This window comes from Episyrphus balteatus, chromosome 3, assembly GCF_945859705.1.
Source record: "Episyrphus balteatus chromosome 3, idEpiBalt1.1, whole genome shotgun sequence".
NCBI lineage: Eukaryota > Metazoa > Arthropoda > Insecta > Diptera > Syrphidae > Episyrphus > Episyrphus balteatus.
This window is the reverse complement of record NC_079136.1, coordinates 79,700,479-79,717,526: the sequence shown is the minus strand read 5'-3', so window position 1 is coordinate 79,717,526 and position 17,048 is coordinate 79,700,479. Positions and strand designations below refer to the sequence as shown.

General features: G+C 29.6%; 2 protein-coding genes and 1 long non-coding RNA gene across 4 annotated transcripts in view; 1 reads left to right on the top strand and 2 right to left on the bottom strand.

Annotated features, from left to right (window-relative positions):
- The window catches only part of LOC129915328 (neuroligin-4, Y-linked), a 271,030-nt gene that overhangs the window by 138,498 nt on the left and 115,484 nt on the right, over positions 1-17,048 (top strand). The gene's annotated exons all lie outside the window — the stretch shown is intronic.
- LOC129915102 (uncharacterized) lies at positions 2,543-3,997 on the bottom strand. The gene has a single exon (XM_055994564.1). The coding sequence runs from the start codon at positions 3,995-3,997 to the stop codon at positions 2,543-2,545; it is 1,455 nt and encodes a 484-aa protein (XP_055850539.1).
- On the bottom strand, positions 11,640-12,003 carry LOC129915335 (uncharacterized). The gene is made up of 2 exons (XR_008772281.1): positions 11,871-12,003; positions 11,640-11,814 (listed from the first exon to the last, which is right to left on the bottom strand). It is a non-coding gene; the product is annotated as an uncharacterized LOC129915335 (long non-coding RNA).

Below are 17,048 nucleotides of genomic sequence, written 5' to 3'. Positions count from 1 at the left end.
ATTTTAAACCTAAGTTCATAATTTTTGTATTGATACACACTTTTACCAGACTAAGGCTCGAATTCCATTAAGAGCTCAAAAAACATTCCTCCTCGGCTATTGAATACTTTCAGTTGAACTCATAAACCCTGATAAAAACTAAAACAATGAAAGAAATAACATTTTTGATACCATAACCTTGTTGTTTCCAAGAATTTTAACCTCAAACCTTAATGATCCTTTGAAACCATAGAATTTTGATTTATATATTCTTATTTCAGATATGAAATAACCAAGAGATTTTCCAGAATTCCATTAGATTACATTAAATAATAAAACATAACATCCATTAATGAAACATGAGAAATCTTTACTTCCTGTTTACGGTACCCTTATGCTTGCTATACACATAACCAACAAGAAAATACATACTTAAATATTTCACTATTGCAATCTCAGATCCTTACGCCAATAATTCTTCTTACCGTTCTTATTTTTTTTCTCTAGAGAAATCTCTAGTACTCTCTGTAGACAGATTGAATAAATGAAATAAAATGAAATTATTTCTTCTCTGAAATCGCAAAATGAGAATCATATTCCTTTGAAAAAAAAAAAAAAAAAAACAAAAAAAAAATATAAACAAACATCTGAATCTTCAGCTTCACCCGACATAGCAACGTAAATCGAAATAAAGGTAGATGATGATGGACAAACATTAATCTTCCTACAGAATAGAATATGAAAAGAATAAAACTGTTGGGGATTTGCTTACATCTGAAGCCATAATCAGTTCTGTTTATCTAAGAAGAAGGTTGATTCCGGTGGGAGTATAGAGAGACATAGTAGATTAGAAAAGTGGCATGTGGATTGGATAATACCACATGACATCTTTCTCCCTTAGACCTGTTAAGACCTATCACAATAAGACTGCATAAAGTGTGAATGTCTAGGTTAATGGGCATGTTTAGCTTGGTTAAATTCTTTTCACAAGTTGTTTGTTTTTTGTCTTCTATTTTTGTTATTTTTTCAAAATCTTACCAAACTGAACTTAAGATGAATATGTCTCTACATTAAGAAATTCTATTTAAAGATACAAGAAATTTTCTTTATGTATGTATTCCGTTGTCAAAGTACATTAGACTTTTTTTTCTTTTTTTAGAATTTGAGAAAATAATTTTTTTTTATAGTTAAGTCCTATGAAATAAGTGACTACACGTTCTTCCTAACTTAGTTTAAAATTTTGAAATTTTAAATTACTCATATTAACCACAAAAAAATATTAGTTTAAAAAAAAATGATTAGAAAAATTAATACAAAACATACAAAAAAATACGTATACGCCACAGTGACCGACTTCCATAATGGTTTATATGGCAATTTTATGTGACATTTTTGTATTTCAATTTGAAATTAATTCGAAAATCAAATCCTGTGGCGTATTATTATAAGATTTGAGAAGGTTTTCAACAAAAACAATAGTTTCGAACATACAATTTAGCTGTTCATATTTATTTCGTTTCAAGGTACAGAGAATCCGTCTAGTTTTTTTTTAGTATAACTGCTGGTCGAAACTTTAACGTAATTTGCGCCACATACTTACTTAAACTTAAAAAAATATTTTCATTTAAAAAAAAATATTTTTGAATTTTTTTCGAAATGGTTTTGATGTATCTAAAGTTATGTACAAATTCTGGTAATTTATGAAAAATATGTCCAGACAAGTATTTCCACGTATAGAAAACAGAATAAAACCAAAAATTGGACAAATAAATGGTTCTTTTATTAGGTATTAAATATATAGTATTTTTCAAAGGTTTGGCAATTCATTTTGTGCAATAATAACTAAGCATGTATTTTAAATATTTGTACCTACATGTACAAATGTATTGAAAAATCTAAGTTTGGTGTTTGTAAATCGATAGGCTACCCCATCATTTAGATTGTAAAGTCATAGACGGGTAAAAAGTCCCTCGGATTTTTCTCGATCAATTAAATTCCTTAGGTGTTGCACTTAAGTATGTCCATAGTATAAAAGCTCCTGCAAGTAACCTTGGGAAGATAACAACTAAATAAAGTATCCTGAAGAAACGGTCTAATAATAACTTTCACTGATGTGGAGTTTAGCCGGGAGCGGATCAAAATTTTCTTTTTTTTTTCAAAACTATTATTTTTTTCTATTCTGTTTTTCAAAGTAAGCAGAACTTTGAAAAACAGAATAGAAAAAATAAGAATTTTGAAAAAAAAAAGAATTTTCATTAAAAAAACAGAATTTTGACCCGCTCCATTTTAAATTCAACAGCAGATATTATTAGACCGTTTCTTCAGAGGATACTTTAAGACGCTTTTCAAAATTCTACCAATATATATTTCAACAAAAATAAAATTTAGAAAATTCTATAACTTTTAAGGCTTTCGCGGTTGTTTATACATGACATTATTAGGGTTTTCGGATTAACCGCGTTTTATATACATAAATATAAAGTGAGTTCAATTCAGTACTCACCCCGAACGTTTCGCTTCAAATTACAATGAGCGTGGTCACCGGGAAACTGCCAGCGAGATGTTATATGCGATTTTGGCTACGCAAGTTGTAACGGGGCGTAGGGGGTTCCGTGTTTTGTTGTAGTTGGGAGCAAACCGTACTCACTATATCACTGTTGGTGTGAAGCGGCAATTGGATAGATCGTGACGAGTTTATTAAGGGGTCCCACGTACGAGATAGCTTAAAACTGTCGTCACGGTTGAAATTTTGGTGTCGTTTTATTTCGATCGCTTCACGAACCAGGCGCGGTATATAATGAGCCTCTTTTGCTAGAACCTTAGCTTGATCGAAATGGATCCAGTGGTGTTCATCTGGATGATCCAGTATATGCTCACATATGGCAGACTTTTCCCTTTGTTTTTTGCTAACAGCGCTAATGTGCTCTTTTAGGCGTGTAGCAATACTTCTCTGCGTCTGTCCTACATATGAAGCACCACAGCTGCATGGTACTGCATATACTCCTGGTGTTTCAAGGGGAAATTGATCCTTTGGTGATTTTAGGTAGTTTATCACCTTTTTTGGTGGTAAAAATATGGATTTTACACCATATCTCTTTAAGATTTTTCCCACTCTATCAGTTACACCTTTAACATAAGGCAGGAAAGCTTTTTTGTCGAGTTGGTTCTCTTTCATTTCCTGTGAAGAAAATGGCTTCCACGATCTTTGTTTTTTACTATAGCCATTCACTTCTAGGACTTTGTCCAACAACAAAAGTTCTGTGCTGAGATGGTCGCTGTCACAAATTCTATGAGCACGTTGAAAAAGTGTGGAAACGACGGAACTCAAATTTGCTGGGTGGTGGTGGGAGTCAGCATGAAGATATCGGTTAGTGTGGGTGCTTTTTCGGTAAACCGTGTGTCCTAAGGAGCCATTTTGGTTGCGCATCACTTTTACGTCCAAAAATGCAATGGAACCTTCTTTTTCTTTTTCCATTGTAAATTTTATCTTTGGATGTAGTGCGTTGAGATGTTCTAAAAAATTCAAAATGGCGGAATTTTTGAGAATGCAGAAAGTATCATCCACATATCTCAGCCAGACTCTTGGTTTTTCTTTCGAACTGTCCAGAGCTTTTTTCTCGAAATTCTCCATCCAAATATCTGCAATCAATGGAGCTAAGGGCAAGCCCATAGCGACGCCATCTTTTTGCAAATAAAATTGTCCGTTGAAGCAGAAATAGCCCGAAGAGAGACAGAAATCCAAAAGAGGCAAATAGTTCTCATTGATGCCGGCGGTTGAGATAAGCTCACGGATGATGACAAGAACTTCCTGCACTGGCACATTCGTAAAAAGTGACTCAACGTCAAAACTAACCATCATTTCATCATTTTCTAATCGCAAACCACTTAAAATTGACACAAAATGTGCGGAATCCTTTATGTGATGTTCAGACCCGCCAACCAAAGGTTTAAAAACGTCAACTAAATGCTTTGATATCAGATAACAAGGTGAATTTATTTGACTCACAATTGGCCGCATTGGATTCCCATTTTTATGTATTTTTGGTAACACATACAACTTTGGTGGCTGCGTACATGATCACAGTGAGCCTGAACAAGTTTAAGGTTGACCTAAAATGACGACAAAAACTAAAGATGAGGCTTTGTTCCTGAAGGCCTCAGCAATAATAATCCGTTCTTATCAAAATCGGATTAGCTTCCTTTTTCGAGATACCCCCCGTAAACGTGTTTTTTTCGAAAATAATTCATAATCAACGCTAGGCTCGAGTACGATAACTTAGGCGCCGAGAATTGAAAACGGTTTTTAGTAGAGGTGTTTAATACAATCATTTTTTGTTATGGGAGGGAGGGTCTATGTCCCCCCCTTTAGGCGGGAGGGGCAATTTTCTAAAAAATCATACAAAAAATTATTAAAAAACAATGGCAACACTTACAGTTATCAATGATACCTTTTTCAAAAGCTAGAATTGTACACTTAATTATAGTTTTTAAATCAAATTATTTTAATTTGTTGTTTTCGAAATAATCGATTTCAAAGTCAACAATTGTGAAAAAAAAGTTTAAAAAAAAACATTGAAAACTATTTTTGTCAAGACTTTGGATTTCATTACGGGATTAATTGATAATGTAAAGTACCTCAATAAATTCCTTATCAAATACTGAAAACCATATGTTTCTATGCCTTCTAGTTTTTGAGAAAATTGAAAAATAGGAAAACTACTTTTCTTATCAGGCTCACTAATGAGCGTTCTGGTACCACACTGGTACCAAGAAATTTTATTTTTAAGATCCAATTTTTAATGGAAATAAAACCCATTCGTGGAACCGAGGTAGATTAAGCACAGTACTTTTTAATTTTTGATTTTTGATAGTGGCAAAGCAAAATAGCCACGAAAATAAAAATCTTATAAAGAAAGTAGTTTTCCTATTTTTCAATTTTCTCAAAAACTAGAAGGCATAGAAACATATGGTTTTCAGTATTTGATAAGGAATTTATTGAGGTACTTTACATTATCAATTAATCCCGTAATGAAATCCAAAGTCTTGACAAAAATAGTTTTCAATGTTTTTTTTTAAACTTTTTTTTCACAATTGTTGACTTTGAAATCGATTATTTCGGAAACAACTAATTAAAATAATTTGATTTAAAAACTATAATTAAGTGTACAATTCTAGCTTTTGAAAAAGGTATCATTGATAACTGTAAGTGTTGCCATTGTTTTTTAATAATTTTTTGTATGATTTTTTAGAAAATTGCCCCTCCCGCCTAAAGGGGGGGACATAGACCCTCCCTCCCATAACAAAAAATGATTGTATTAAACACCTCTACTAAAAACCGTTTTCAATTCTCGGCGCCTAAGTTATCGTACTCGAGCCTAGCGTTGATTATGAATTATTTTCGAAAAAAACACGTTTAGGGGGGTATCTCGAAAAAGGAAGCTAATCCGATTTTGGTAAGAACGGATTATTATTGCTGAGGCCTTCAGGAACAAAGCCTCATCTTTAGTTTTTGTCGTCATTTTATGTCAACCTTAAACTTGTTCAGGCTCACTGTGTGATGGAATTAAGCGTTTAGGTGGTAAAATCGCTTTGTTTTCATTAATTAATTTTGTCACTTTTCTTAAAACACGCGCTGTTGGGTCGTTAAAGGTGTAACTGATAGAGTGGGAAAAATCTTAAAGAGATATGGTGTAAAATCCATATTTTTACCACCAAAAAAGGTGATAAACTACCTAAAATCACCAAAGGATCAATTTCCCCTTGAAACACCAGGAGTATATGCAGTACCATGCAGCTGTGGTGCTTCATATGTAGGACAGACGCAGAGAAGTATTGCTACACGCCTAAAAGAGCACATTAGCGCTGTTAGCAAAAAACAAAGGGAAAAGTCTGCCATATGGGAGCATATACTGGATCATCCAGATGAACACCACTGGATCCATTTCGATCAAGCTAAGGTTCTAGCAAAAGAGGCTCATTATATACCGCGCCTGGTTCGTGAAGCGATCGAAATAAAACGACACCAAAATTTCAACCGTGACGACAGTTTTAAGCTATCTCGTACGTGGGACCCCTTAATAAACTCGTCACGATCTATCCAATTGCCGCTTCACACCAACAGTGATATAGTGAGTACGGTTTGCTCCCAACTACAACAAAACACGGAACCCCCTACGCCCCGTTACAACTTGCGTAGCCAAAATCGCATATAACATCTCGCTGGCAGTTTCCCGGTGACCACGCTCATTGTAATTTGAAGCGAAACGTTCGGGGTGAGTACTGAATTGAACTCACTTTATATTTATGTATATAAAACGCGGTTAATCCGAAAACCCTAATAATGTCACTTAGAAAATTCTGTTTGCAATTCAACTTAAGTACTTTCCTAACTTTATGTTGTTTAACTGCAAATATTTTCAAATTGAGTGGATTGACTTTCTTATAACTCACATAAACCTATTATTATTCTTCTTTTTAATTTTTTGAATATTCATTTTAAGCTGATAATCTAATAAATGTATAACTATATCTAGCATGTAAAACCTTTTCTTGACTTTTGCATATAATTGAAATATCAAAACAGTTTTACATTTTCCAAACTCTTTTTTAGTTATGTTGTAAATTTTGTAATACAGAATTATAAACTCAAAATATTAAAAGCAGAATTTTTAAAAACAGAATTTTGAAAAGCAGAATTTCAAAGCAGGCTTATTTCTATACACTGAAAAAAAAATTGTACATAAAATTTATGAACGGCGTTCATTAACTTGAAATTAATGTACGGTTCACGGAATTAATGCACCATCCCTTAATTCAATGAACGATTCATTAAAAATAAAATTATGAACCTATGAACGTTCATTAATCTCGTTCATTAAAATCCGTTTTTGTCTGAAATTTTTTTTATGAACGGCTATTCATTGAATTAATGAACCTGTACATTAAGACAATGAATACCATTCATTAAAATCTATGAACGTTCATTAATTCAATGAATAGCCGTTCATAAAAAAATCTGTTCATTATCCCAATGAACCTGTTCGTTAAAACAATGAACGCCATTCATTAAAATCTATGAACCATTCATTAATTTAATGAACAGCCGTTCATAAATATCCGAGACACTTTTTGATAAAAGATAAATATCCGATACACGAACCTGTTCGTTAAAACAATGAACGCCATTCATTAAAATCAATGAACCATTCATTAATTCAATGAACAGCCGTTCATAAATATCCGATACACGAACCTGTTATCCGATACACTTTTTGATAAAAGATTCTATGAACCTGTTCGTTAAAACAATGAACGCCATTCATTAAAATCTATGAACCATTCATTAATTCAATGAACAGCCGTTCATAAATATCCGAGAAAATTTTTGATAAAAGATTCTATGAACCTGTTCGTTAAAACAATGAACGCCATTCATTAAAATCTATGAACCATTCATTAATTCAATGAACAGCCGTTCATAAATATCCGAGAAAATTTTTGATAAAAGATTCTATGAACCTGTTCGTTAAAACAATGAACGCCATTCATTAAAATCTATGAACCATTCATTAATTCAATGAACAGCCGTTCATAAATATCCGATACACGAACCTGTTATCCGATACACTTTTTGATAAAAGATTCTATGAACCTGTTCGTTAAAACAATGAACGCCATTCATTAAAATCTATGAACCATTCATTAATTCAATGAACAGCCGTTCATAAATATCCGAGAAAATTTTTGATAAAAGATTCTATGAACCTGTTCGTTAAAACAATGAACGCCATTCATTAAAATCTATGAACCATTCATTAATTCAATGAACAGCCGTTCATAAATATCCGAGAAAATTTTTGATAAAAGATTCTATGAACCTGTTCGTTAAAACAATGAACGCCATTCATTAAAATCTATGAACCATTCATTAATTCAATGAACAGCCGTTCATAAATATCCGAGAAAATTTTTGATAAAAGATTCTATGAACCTGTTCGTTAAAACAATGAACGCCATTCATTAGAATAAATACACATTCACTAATTCAATGTTTGTGAGATGTTTTATTTTGCAAAAGTCGCTATTACTTCTAAACGAAAGCGAAAATCAAAAAAACTTATTTAATATATTCTGTCGGAAATTAAAAAATCTACACCTTTTATATATGACAATTTTTCAAAAAAAGCAAAAATAGAAAAGATATGACGAAAAAAGTAAAAATTTCATGTCTTTGTTTGAGAGATGTTTTTTTCACAAAAGTCGCTATAACTTCTAAACGAAAGCGAAAATCAATAAAACTTATTTAATAAATTCTGTCGGAAATTAAAAAATCTTACACTTTTATATCTGACAATTTTTCAAAAAAAGCAAAAATAAAAAAGTTATGACGAAAAAAGTAAAAATTTCATGTCTTTTTGTTTGAGAGATGTTTTTTTTTTCACAAAAGTCGCTATAACTTCTAAACGAAAGCGAAAATCAAAAAAACTTATTTAATAAATTCTGTCGGAAATTAAAAAATCTACAACTTTTATATCTGACAATTTTTCAAAAAAAGCAAAAATAAAAAAGTTATGACGAAAAAAGTAAAAATTTCATGTCTTTTTGTTTGAGAGATGTTTTTTTTTTCACAAAAGTCGCTATAACTTCTAAACGAAAGCGAAAATCAAAAAAACTTATTTAATAAATTCTGTCGGAAATTAAAAAATCTAACACTTTTATATCTGACAATTTTTCAAAAAAAGCAAAAATAAAAAAGTTATGACGAAAAAAGTAAAAATTTCATGTCTTTTTGTTTGAGATGTTTTTTTTTTCACAAAAGTCGCTATAACTTCTAAACGAAAGCGAAAATCAAAAAAACTTATTTAATAAATTCTGTCGGAAATTAAAAAATCTACAACTTTTATATCTGACAATTTTTCAAAAAAAGCAAAAATAAAAAAGTTATGACGAAAAAAGTAAAAATTTCATGTCTTTTTGTTTGAGAGATGTTTTTTTTCACAAAAGTCGCTATAACTTCTAAACGAAAGCGAAAATCAAAAAAACTTATTTAATAAATTCTGTCGGAAATTAAAAAATCTACAACTTTTATATCTGACAATTTTTCAAAAAAAGCAAAAATAAAAAAGTTATGACGAAAAAAGTAAAAATTTCATGTCTTTTTGTTTGAGAGATGTTTTTTTTTTTCACAAAAGTCGCTATAACTTCTAAACGAAAGCGAAAATCAAAAAAACTTATTTAATAAATTCTGTCGGAAATTAAAAAATCTACAACTTTTATATCTGACAATTTTTCAAAAAAAGCAAAAATAAAAAAGTTATGACGAAAAAAGTAAAAATTTCATGTCTTTTTGTTTGAGAGATGTTTTTTTTCACAAAAGTCGCTATAACTTCTAAACGAAAGCGAAAATCAAAAAAACTTATTTAATAAATTCTGTCGGAAATTAAAAAATCTACAACTTTTATATCTGACAATTTTTCAAAAAAAGCAAAAATAAAAAAGTTATGACGAAAAAAGTAAAAATTTCATGTCTTTTTGTTTGAGAGATGTTTTTTTTTCACAAAAGTCGCTATAACTTCTAAACGAAAGCGAAAATCAAAAAACTTATATAATAAACTCTGTCGGAAATTAAAAAATCTACATCTTTTATAAAAATTTCATGTCTTTTTGTTTGAGAGATGTTTTTTTTCACAAAAGTCGCTATAACTTCTAAACAAAAGCGAAAATCAAAAAAACTTATTTAATATATTCTGTCGGAAATTAAAAAATCTACAACTTTTATATCTGACAATTTTTCAAAAAAAGCAAAAATAAAAAAGTTATGACGAAAAAAGTAAAAATTTCATGTCTTTTTGTTTGAGAGATGTTTTTTTTCACAAAAGTCGCTATAACTTCTAAACGAAAGCGAAAATCAAAAAAACTTATTTAATATATTCTGTCGGAAATTAAAAAATCTACATCTTTTATATCTGACAATTTTTCAAAAAAAGCAAAAATAGAAAAGATATGACGAAAAAAGTAAAAATTTCATGTCTTTTTGTTTGCGAGATAGAAAATAGAAAAGATATGACGAAAAAAAAAAAAATTCATGTCTTTTTGTTTGCGAGATGTTTTATTTCACAAAAGTCACTACAACTTCTAAACGAAAGCGAAAATCAAAAAAACTTATTTAATAAATTCTGTCGGAAATTAAAAAATCTACAACTTTTATATCTGACAATTTTTCAAAAAAAGCAAAAATAAAAAAGTTATGACGAAAAAAGTAAAAATTTCATGTCTTTTTGTTTGAGAGATGTTTTTTTCACAAAAGTCGCTATAACTTCTAAACGAAAGCGAAAATCAAAAAAACTTATTTAATAAATTCTGTCGGAAATTAAAAAATGTACACCTTTTATATCTGATAATTTTTCAAAAAAAGCAAAAATAGAAAAGATATGACGAAAATAAAATAAATCTTTTTTTCTTCTTTTTAAAAAGGCGCCAAAACTTAATAAACCATTCATTATTTTAATGAACCATTCATTATTTCAATTATTCGTTAAGATTCATATTTAACGAATACATTTACTGTCGAAGTGAGCGTGTTCATGAATTTAATGAACGTGTTCATAGATTTAATGAACGTGTTCATAGATTTAATGAACGTGTTCATTGATTTAATGAACCGTTCATAAATTCAATGTATAGTTAATCAAAACTTAACGAAGGGCAACTTGCATGTTTCAGTAATCACACTTTTAAAAAGTGTATCAAATTATGGACAAGGTTTTCATATCATTTAACGAATACATTTATTGTGGAAGTGAGCGTGTTCATGAATTTTATGAGTGTGTTCATAGATTTAGGAACGTGTTCATTGATTTAATGAACCGTTCATTAAAATTTAACGAAGGGCAACTTGCATGTTGCAGTGATCACACTTTTAAAAAGTGTATCAAATTATGAACAAGATTTTCATATCATTTAACTTTTTACTAAAGTAATAATTTTATTCAGTATGAGAATAAAATGTTTTGAGACCACATTTGACAGGTGTCGAAATATCATTTTTTTTTAACCGAGTTGGGGAATCAAATAAGACGGGGCTTATTACCTTGTGTATTTTTTTGTGTTTGTACATATTAAGTAGTTTTGTGTTTTGTTCTCATTTTCAAAGTTTTCTTGCTCACACAAACATTTATCTCGGTTGAACAACCGTTCGTATCAATGTGAACAGTAGTTAACGACACAAGGAGATGTAAATGTTGTTGAATGTGAAAACCCCTTTAGTACTTATTTTTTGGTGTCGTTTCATCTGTTTGTGCTTTCAACATGAAAGAAAATTTTAAGTTATTTTTTTTTACTGTGATTGTCAATATTCTTACAATATCTATGATATTCGATTTTTGAAAACATATATTTACAAGATATTACCTTTTGTGTATTAACTGTGCTCTTTGCACATAGTTCACACTTAAATTTTAAAGAACGCGTAAAATAAAGTGGGAACACTACTTGTTGATACGTAGAACGAAAGAATTTCTTTCGTTAAATGATGTAGCCGGCGTCCCCAAGCCAACCCAAGCCATTCAGTTACAGTGTGAATGTCTGATCGATAAGAGGAGCTATTCAGCGGAGAGCTGAAGCAAAAATAAAAAGTAAGTATTTCATTAGATTACGTAGTATTTATTATTTAAAAGCATTTATTTATTAAAAGTACACATTTATTTTGTTAAATAATTTGTTTTTTATCATATATATAGGAGATTTGTTCGATTTCCCATTTGCCGCCGTCCGCCCGTCGCCTGCTGCCATCACGTCGTTTCATGCATCAAAAATTTAAGGTAAGTGTTTTCATCCCTAAAATGTGTTATAATTGTATTAATATATTTATATATATGTAGTGCTCTTCTTACACCACGTTGCCACCACCACGCTGCCGCCACATATTGTCTGCCTCCGGTGTCGTTGTCGTCATTTGCCACACCACGTTCCTTCCAGCCACCACGTTGTTCCCGCCAGCCACCACCATCATCACGCTAAAATAATTCCTGGTATGTATCTACTTTTTATAATTTTTATTGATCATTTTATCTTATAAATATATACGTATGTATTAATATATTTATATGTAGTGCCATCACGTTGCCACCACCACGCTGCCGCCACATCCGCCACATTATTGTCTTCCTCCGCTGTCGTCGTCATTTGCCACACCACGTTCTATCCAGCCACCACGTTGCTCCCGCCAGCCGCCCCCAATCTTGCTAAAATAATTCCTGGTATGTACCTACTTTTTATGATTTATATTATATATATATCGATACCTTCCCAGAAGAATGTATTTAACCCTTTGCTCCCGGAAAAAAATACAAATATCTTGAAAAAAAGTTTTGATATTTTCTAATTACACACTAATATGAAAAAATAATGATTGTACTAGTAATAACATTGTATAAGGAATGTTTTGAGCTGAGAGTACAAAAGGAGAAGTCTATTTTTTATTAAAAAAAAACTAACAAAGTAATTAATACGTGGTTTCATGCTGAAACCACTAGAAAGCAAAGGGTTAAACGACATTCTCAAAATTTGTATAAACTTAAAACAAACTTGCTGTTCATTTCAAAGAAATAGAACTACAATTACTGCCTAGAATCATTTTTATTAATATTTTAAAATTTGATTGCATTATAATCATTAACACTCTACCGCAAACAGGCCAAAAATTGATTTAGATATTCTAAACTTGAATAAATTAACTTTTTCAATATGATTTTTCATAAAATATTTAAAAAAAATCCTAAAAAATTATTTGAACTTCGTTTTTAGCTTATTTTTCTTTTCTGAAAGCAGCGTATGCGGTAGAGTATCAATAAAATTTGAATAGAATGACTTTTTTAGCCACTTTTAAGCGTTGGTTTTGATCATTTATAGAGTTTGATATCCTAAATTGAGAAAAAATGAAACTAGGATTGCCATCTACAATCATTTTCATTAGTATTTTGAAATAAACTTGCATATTATCATTAACACTCTACCGCAAACAGGCCAAAAATTGACTTAGAAGTTTTAAACTTGAATAAATTAACTTTTTTAATATGAATTTTCATAAAATATCTTAAAAAATCATAATAAATTATTTGAACTTCGTTTTTAGTTTATTTTTCTCTTCTGATAGCAGCGTATGCGGCAGAGCATCAATAAAATTTGAATAGAATGACTTTTTATGCACTTTTAAGCGTTGGTTTTGATCGTTTATAGAGTTTGATATACTAAATTGAGAAAAAATGAAACTAGGATTACCATCTACAATCATTTTCATTAGTATTTTGAAATTAACTTGCATATTTTCATTAACACTTTACCGCAAACAGGCCAAAAATTGACTTAGAAGTTTTAAACTTGAATAAATTAACTTTTTCAATATGATTTTTCATAAAATATTTAAAAAAAAATCATAATAAATTATTTGAACTTCGTTTTTAGTTTATTTTTCTTTTCTGAAAGCAGCGTATGCGGTAGAGTATCAATAAAATTTGAATAGAATGACTTTTTATGCACTTTTAAGCGTTGGTTTTGATCGTTTATAGAGTTTGATATACTAAATTGAGAAAAAATGAAACTAGGATTACCATCTACAATCATTTTCATTAGTATTTTGAAATAAACTTGCATATTATCATTAACACTCTACCGCAAACAGGCCAAAAATTGATTTAGATATTCTAAACTTGAATAAATTAACTTTTTCAATATGATTTTTCATAAAATATTTAAAAAAAATCCTAAAAAATTATTTGAACTTCGTTTTTAGCTTATTTTTCTTTTCTGAAAGCAGCGTATGCGGTAGAGTATCAATAAAATTTGAATAGAATGACTTTTTATGCACTTTTAAGCGTTGGTTTTGATCGTTTATAGAGTTTGATATACTAAATTGAGAAAAAATGAAACTAGGATTACCATCTACAATCATTTTCATTAGTATTTTGAAATAAACTTGCATATTATCATTGACACTCTACCGCAAACAGGCCAAATGTTGATTTAGATGTTTTAAACTTGAATAAATTAACTTTTTCAATATGATTTTTCATAAAATATTTTAAAAAAATCCTAATAAATTATTTGAACTTCGGTTTAGGACTTAGAATATTTTTCAATGTTGGGGACTTAGAAAATTTTCGATGCCAAAAAAACTTAACTTAGTTTTGGGACTTAGAACATTTTTCAATACAAAAAATCTTGTTGGGGACTTTTCGATGCCAAAAAAACCTTAACTTATTTTGGGACTTAGAATATTTTTCAATGAAAATTTTTTTTGGGACTTAGAATATTTTTCAATAAAAAAATTTAGTTGGGGACCTAGAAAATTTTCGATGCCAAAAAAACCTATCTTTTTTTGGGACTTAGAATATTTTTTAATGAAAAATTTTTTTTGGGACTTAGAATATTTTTCAATGTTGGGGACTTAGAAAATTTTCGATGCCAAAAAAACTTAACTTAGTTTTGGGACTTAGAACATTTTTCAATACAAAAAATCTTGTTGGGGACTTTTCGATACCAAAAAAACCTTAACTTATTTTGGGACTTGAATATTTTTCAATGAAAATTTTTTTTGGGACTTAGAATATTTTTCAATGAAAAAATTTAGTTGGGGACTTAGAAAATTTTCGATGCCAAAAAAACTTAACATACTATTGGGACTTAGAATTTTTTTCAATGAAAAATTTTTTTTTTGAAAATTTCTCTGTACTGATAACCGTGTCAATAAAAAAAATATACGACAGGTTCTAATCAAAATTAAAACAGCAGATTCATCTGAAAGTTCGTGCTTAGTTTAAATATTTTTAAGTAGAACTTGTAATTATTATTTTTTACTATTCCAAGTGATTAGTAAAAATAAATTTATACTTAAAAATACACTATCATACATTTTAATATAGCTATGTATAAATATATAATTATTGTACCAAATTGTTGTTAAAAGCCTTACTGATTTTGGTATTTATGTGGTTGGCTTTTTTTCAGACTGTAAAGATGCGGCATTACTTTGGGCTCTGCATGGATACTTTGTACCTTTCCAAAAAGTTATAAAAAAAGACACAGATGGTAGGAAACACGTTATACGACATACCATCAAGGACTCGCAGTATTCATTCGTTTGGATAGGCAACACAATTCAAGCTTAAGAAGACCATATTGCCTTCCTCAACAAAATGGGTGAGAATACCCACCCACCAAATAAAAAATGTATGTATGTACAAATGCTCTAGTTTTGGTAAATGAGATCATAAAATTTCAATTCTTATATTATTTTGATTCAAATTTCCCTTAATTTCACTTTTTATAATTTGTTTCACTTTCTTATCTACAAAATAATGTAATAAAATTTTTCCTGCCATTCATTTGGTTTATTTGAACAATAAAAGAGTTAATGTAAATATAAATATTTCTTTAATTTAACCTTTAAGATTTCAGAAAGGAGAAGATTAGAGATGAAAAACCGAATGTACAGGTTTGTAAAAATTGAAAACGGCGATTCACATTAATTTTTCTTTCTTTTTCACAGATCTCGACCTAATAAATTTAGAAAGCTAAGCTTCCATGACTTATTTATTTGTCAGTTGATTTTTTTAATTTCTTGACAGGAGATTAAAAATTCTTTGACAAAGAAATAAGACTATACGAAATTTAACTTTTTAAATTTATTGAAAACAGTGCCTACGTTCTATAACGCTTGCATGGAAATAAGTTGTAGAAAAACAATTTGAATCAAAATGAAATTTGTACAAAAAAATTGATTTCATTCGAATTCACAATGTTTTTCGAGCACTTATGACGGTGCAAGAGTTACGGAACGTAGGCCTGTGTTCATAAAATTAATGAACGCGTTCGTTAAATTAATGAACACGTTCGTAAAATTAATACGAACGTGTTCATTGATTTTAGGAACGCGTTCATTAATTTTATGAACGGGTTTTTTTATTTTTATGAACGCGTTCATTAATTTAATGAACGGCGTTCATTAATTCTATGAACGGCGTTCATTAATTTTATGAACGGCGTTCATTAATTTTATGAAAGGCGTTCATTAATTTTATGAACGGCGTTCATTAATTTTATGAACGGCATTCAATCATTCTATGAATGCGTTCATTAATTCTATGAACGCGTTCATTAATTTTAGGCAGGTTTTTTTTTTTATTTTTATGAACGGTTCATTGATTCAATGAATGCGTTCATTAATTTAATGAACGCATTCATTAATTTTATGCACGATTTTTTTTATTTTTATGAACGGTTCATTATTTTAATGAACGTGTTCATTAATTCTATGAACGGATATTTTTATTTTTAAGAACGGTTCATTAGTTCTATGAATCCGTTCATTAATGTAATGAACGCATTTATGTTTTTTTATGAACGTATTCATTAAATCAATGAACACTGTTCATTGTTTTAATGAACGATTCATTAAAATATGTTCGAAATTTCAAGTTCGAAATTTTATGAATGAAATTATGTATGGTTCATAGAATTAATGAACGTTCATTGATTTTAATGAACGGCCGTTCATTATCTTAATGAACAGGATCATTGGACAAATAATAATGAACGATACATTAATAGAATGAATATATTCATTAATTCCATGTACCTTTTTGGTTCAGTGTACAGAGGGGAACAACGGCAATGAGAAAAACCTAAAGTCCTAGAAAAGTATTTTGATTTGATTTTTTTTTTTCGAAAATAATAATTCAAACAAAAGTTCATGAAAATAATTCGTTTTTGAAGCAAACCTTTTTAACTATTTCTTTTTTCGTGGACTTTTAAGCTTAACAAATGATTGTAAAAAAGGATTCATAACTTTTAAACGAATCGAAATATAAAACACTTAAACAAATATGATATTCTATGTGGGCTTAAGGTCTAAAGGGTAGAAGATTAGAATATATGCTAAGTAAATAGACCTTAAGTCCACATAGAATAACATATTTAATTTAACAAAGGTCACGAAATATGGAATAATTACACTTAAACAAATTTTTTTAAAATGATTTCAGAGAAAAGTAAAGCTATTAACTTAAAAAGTA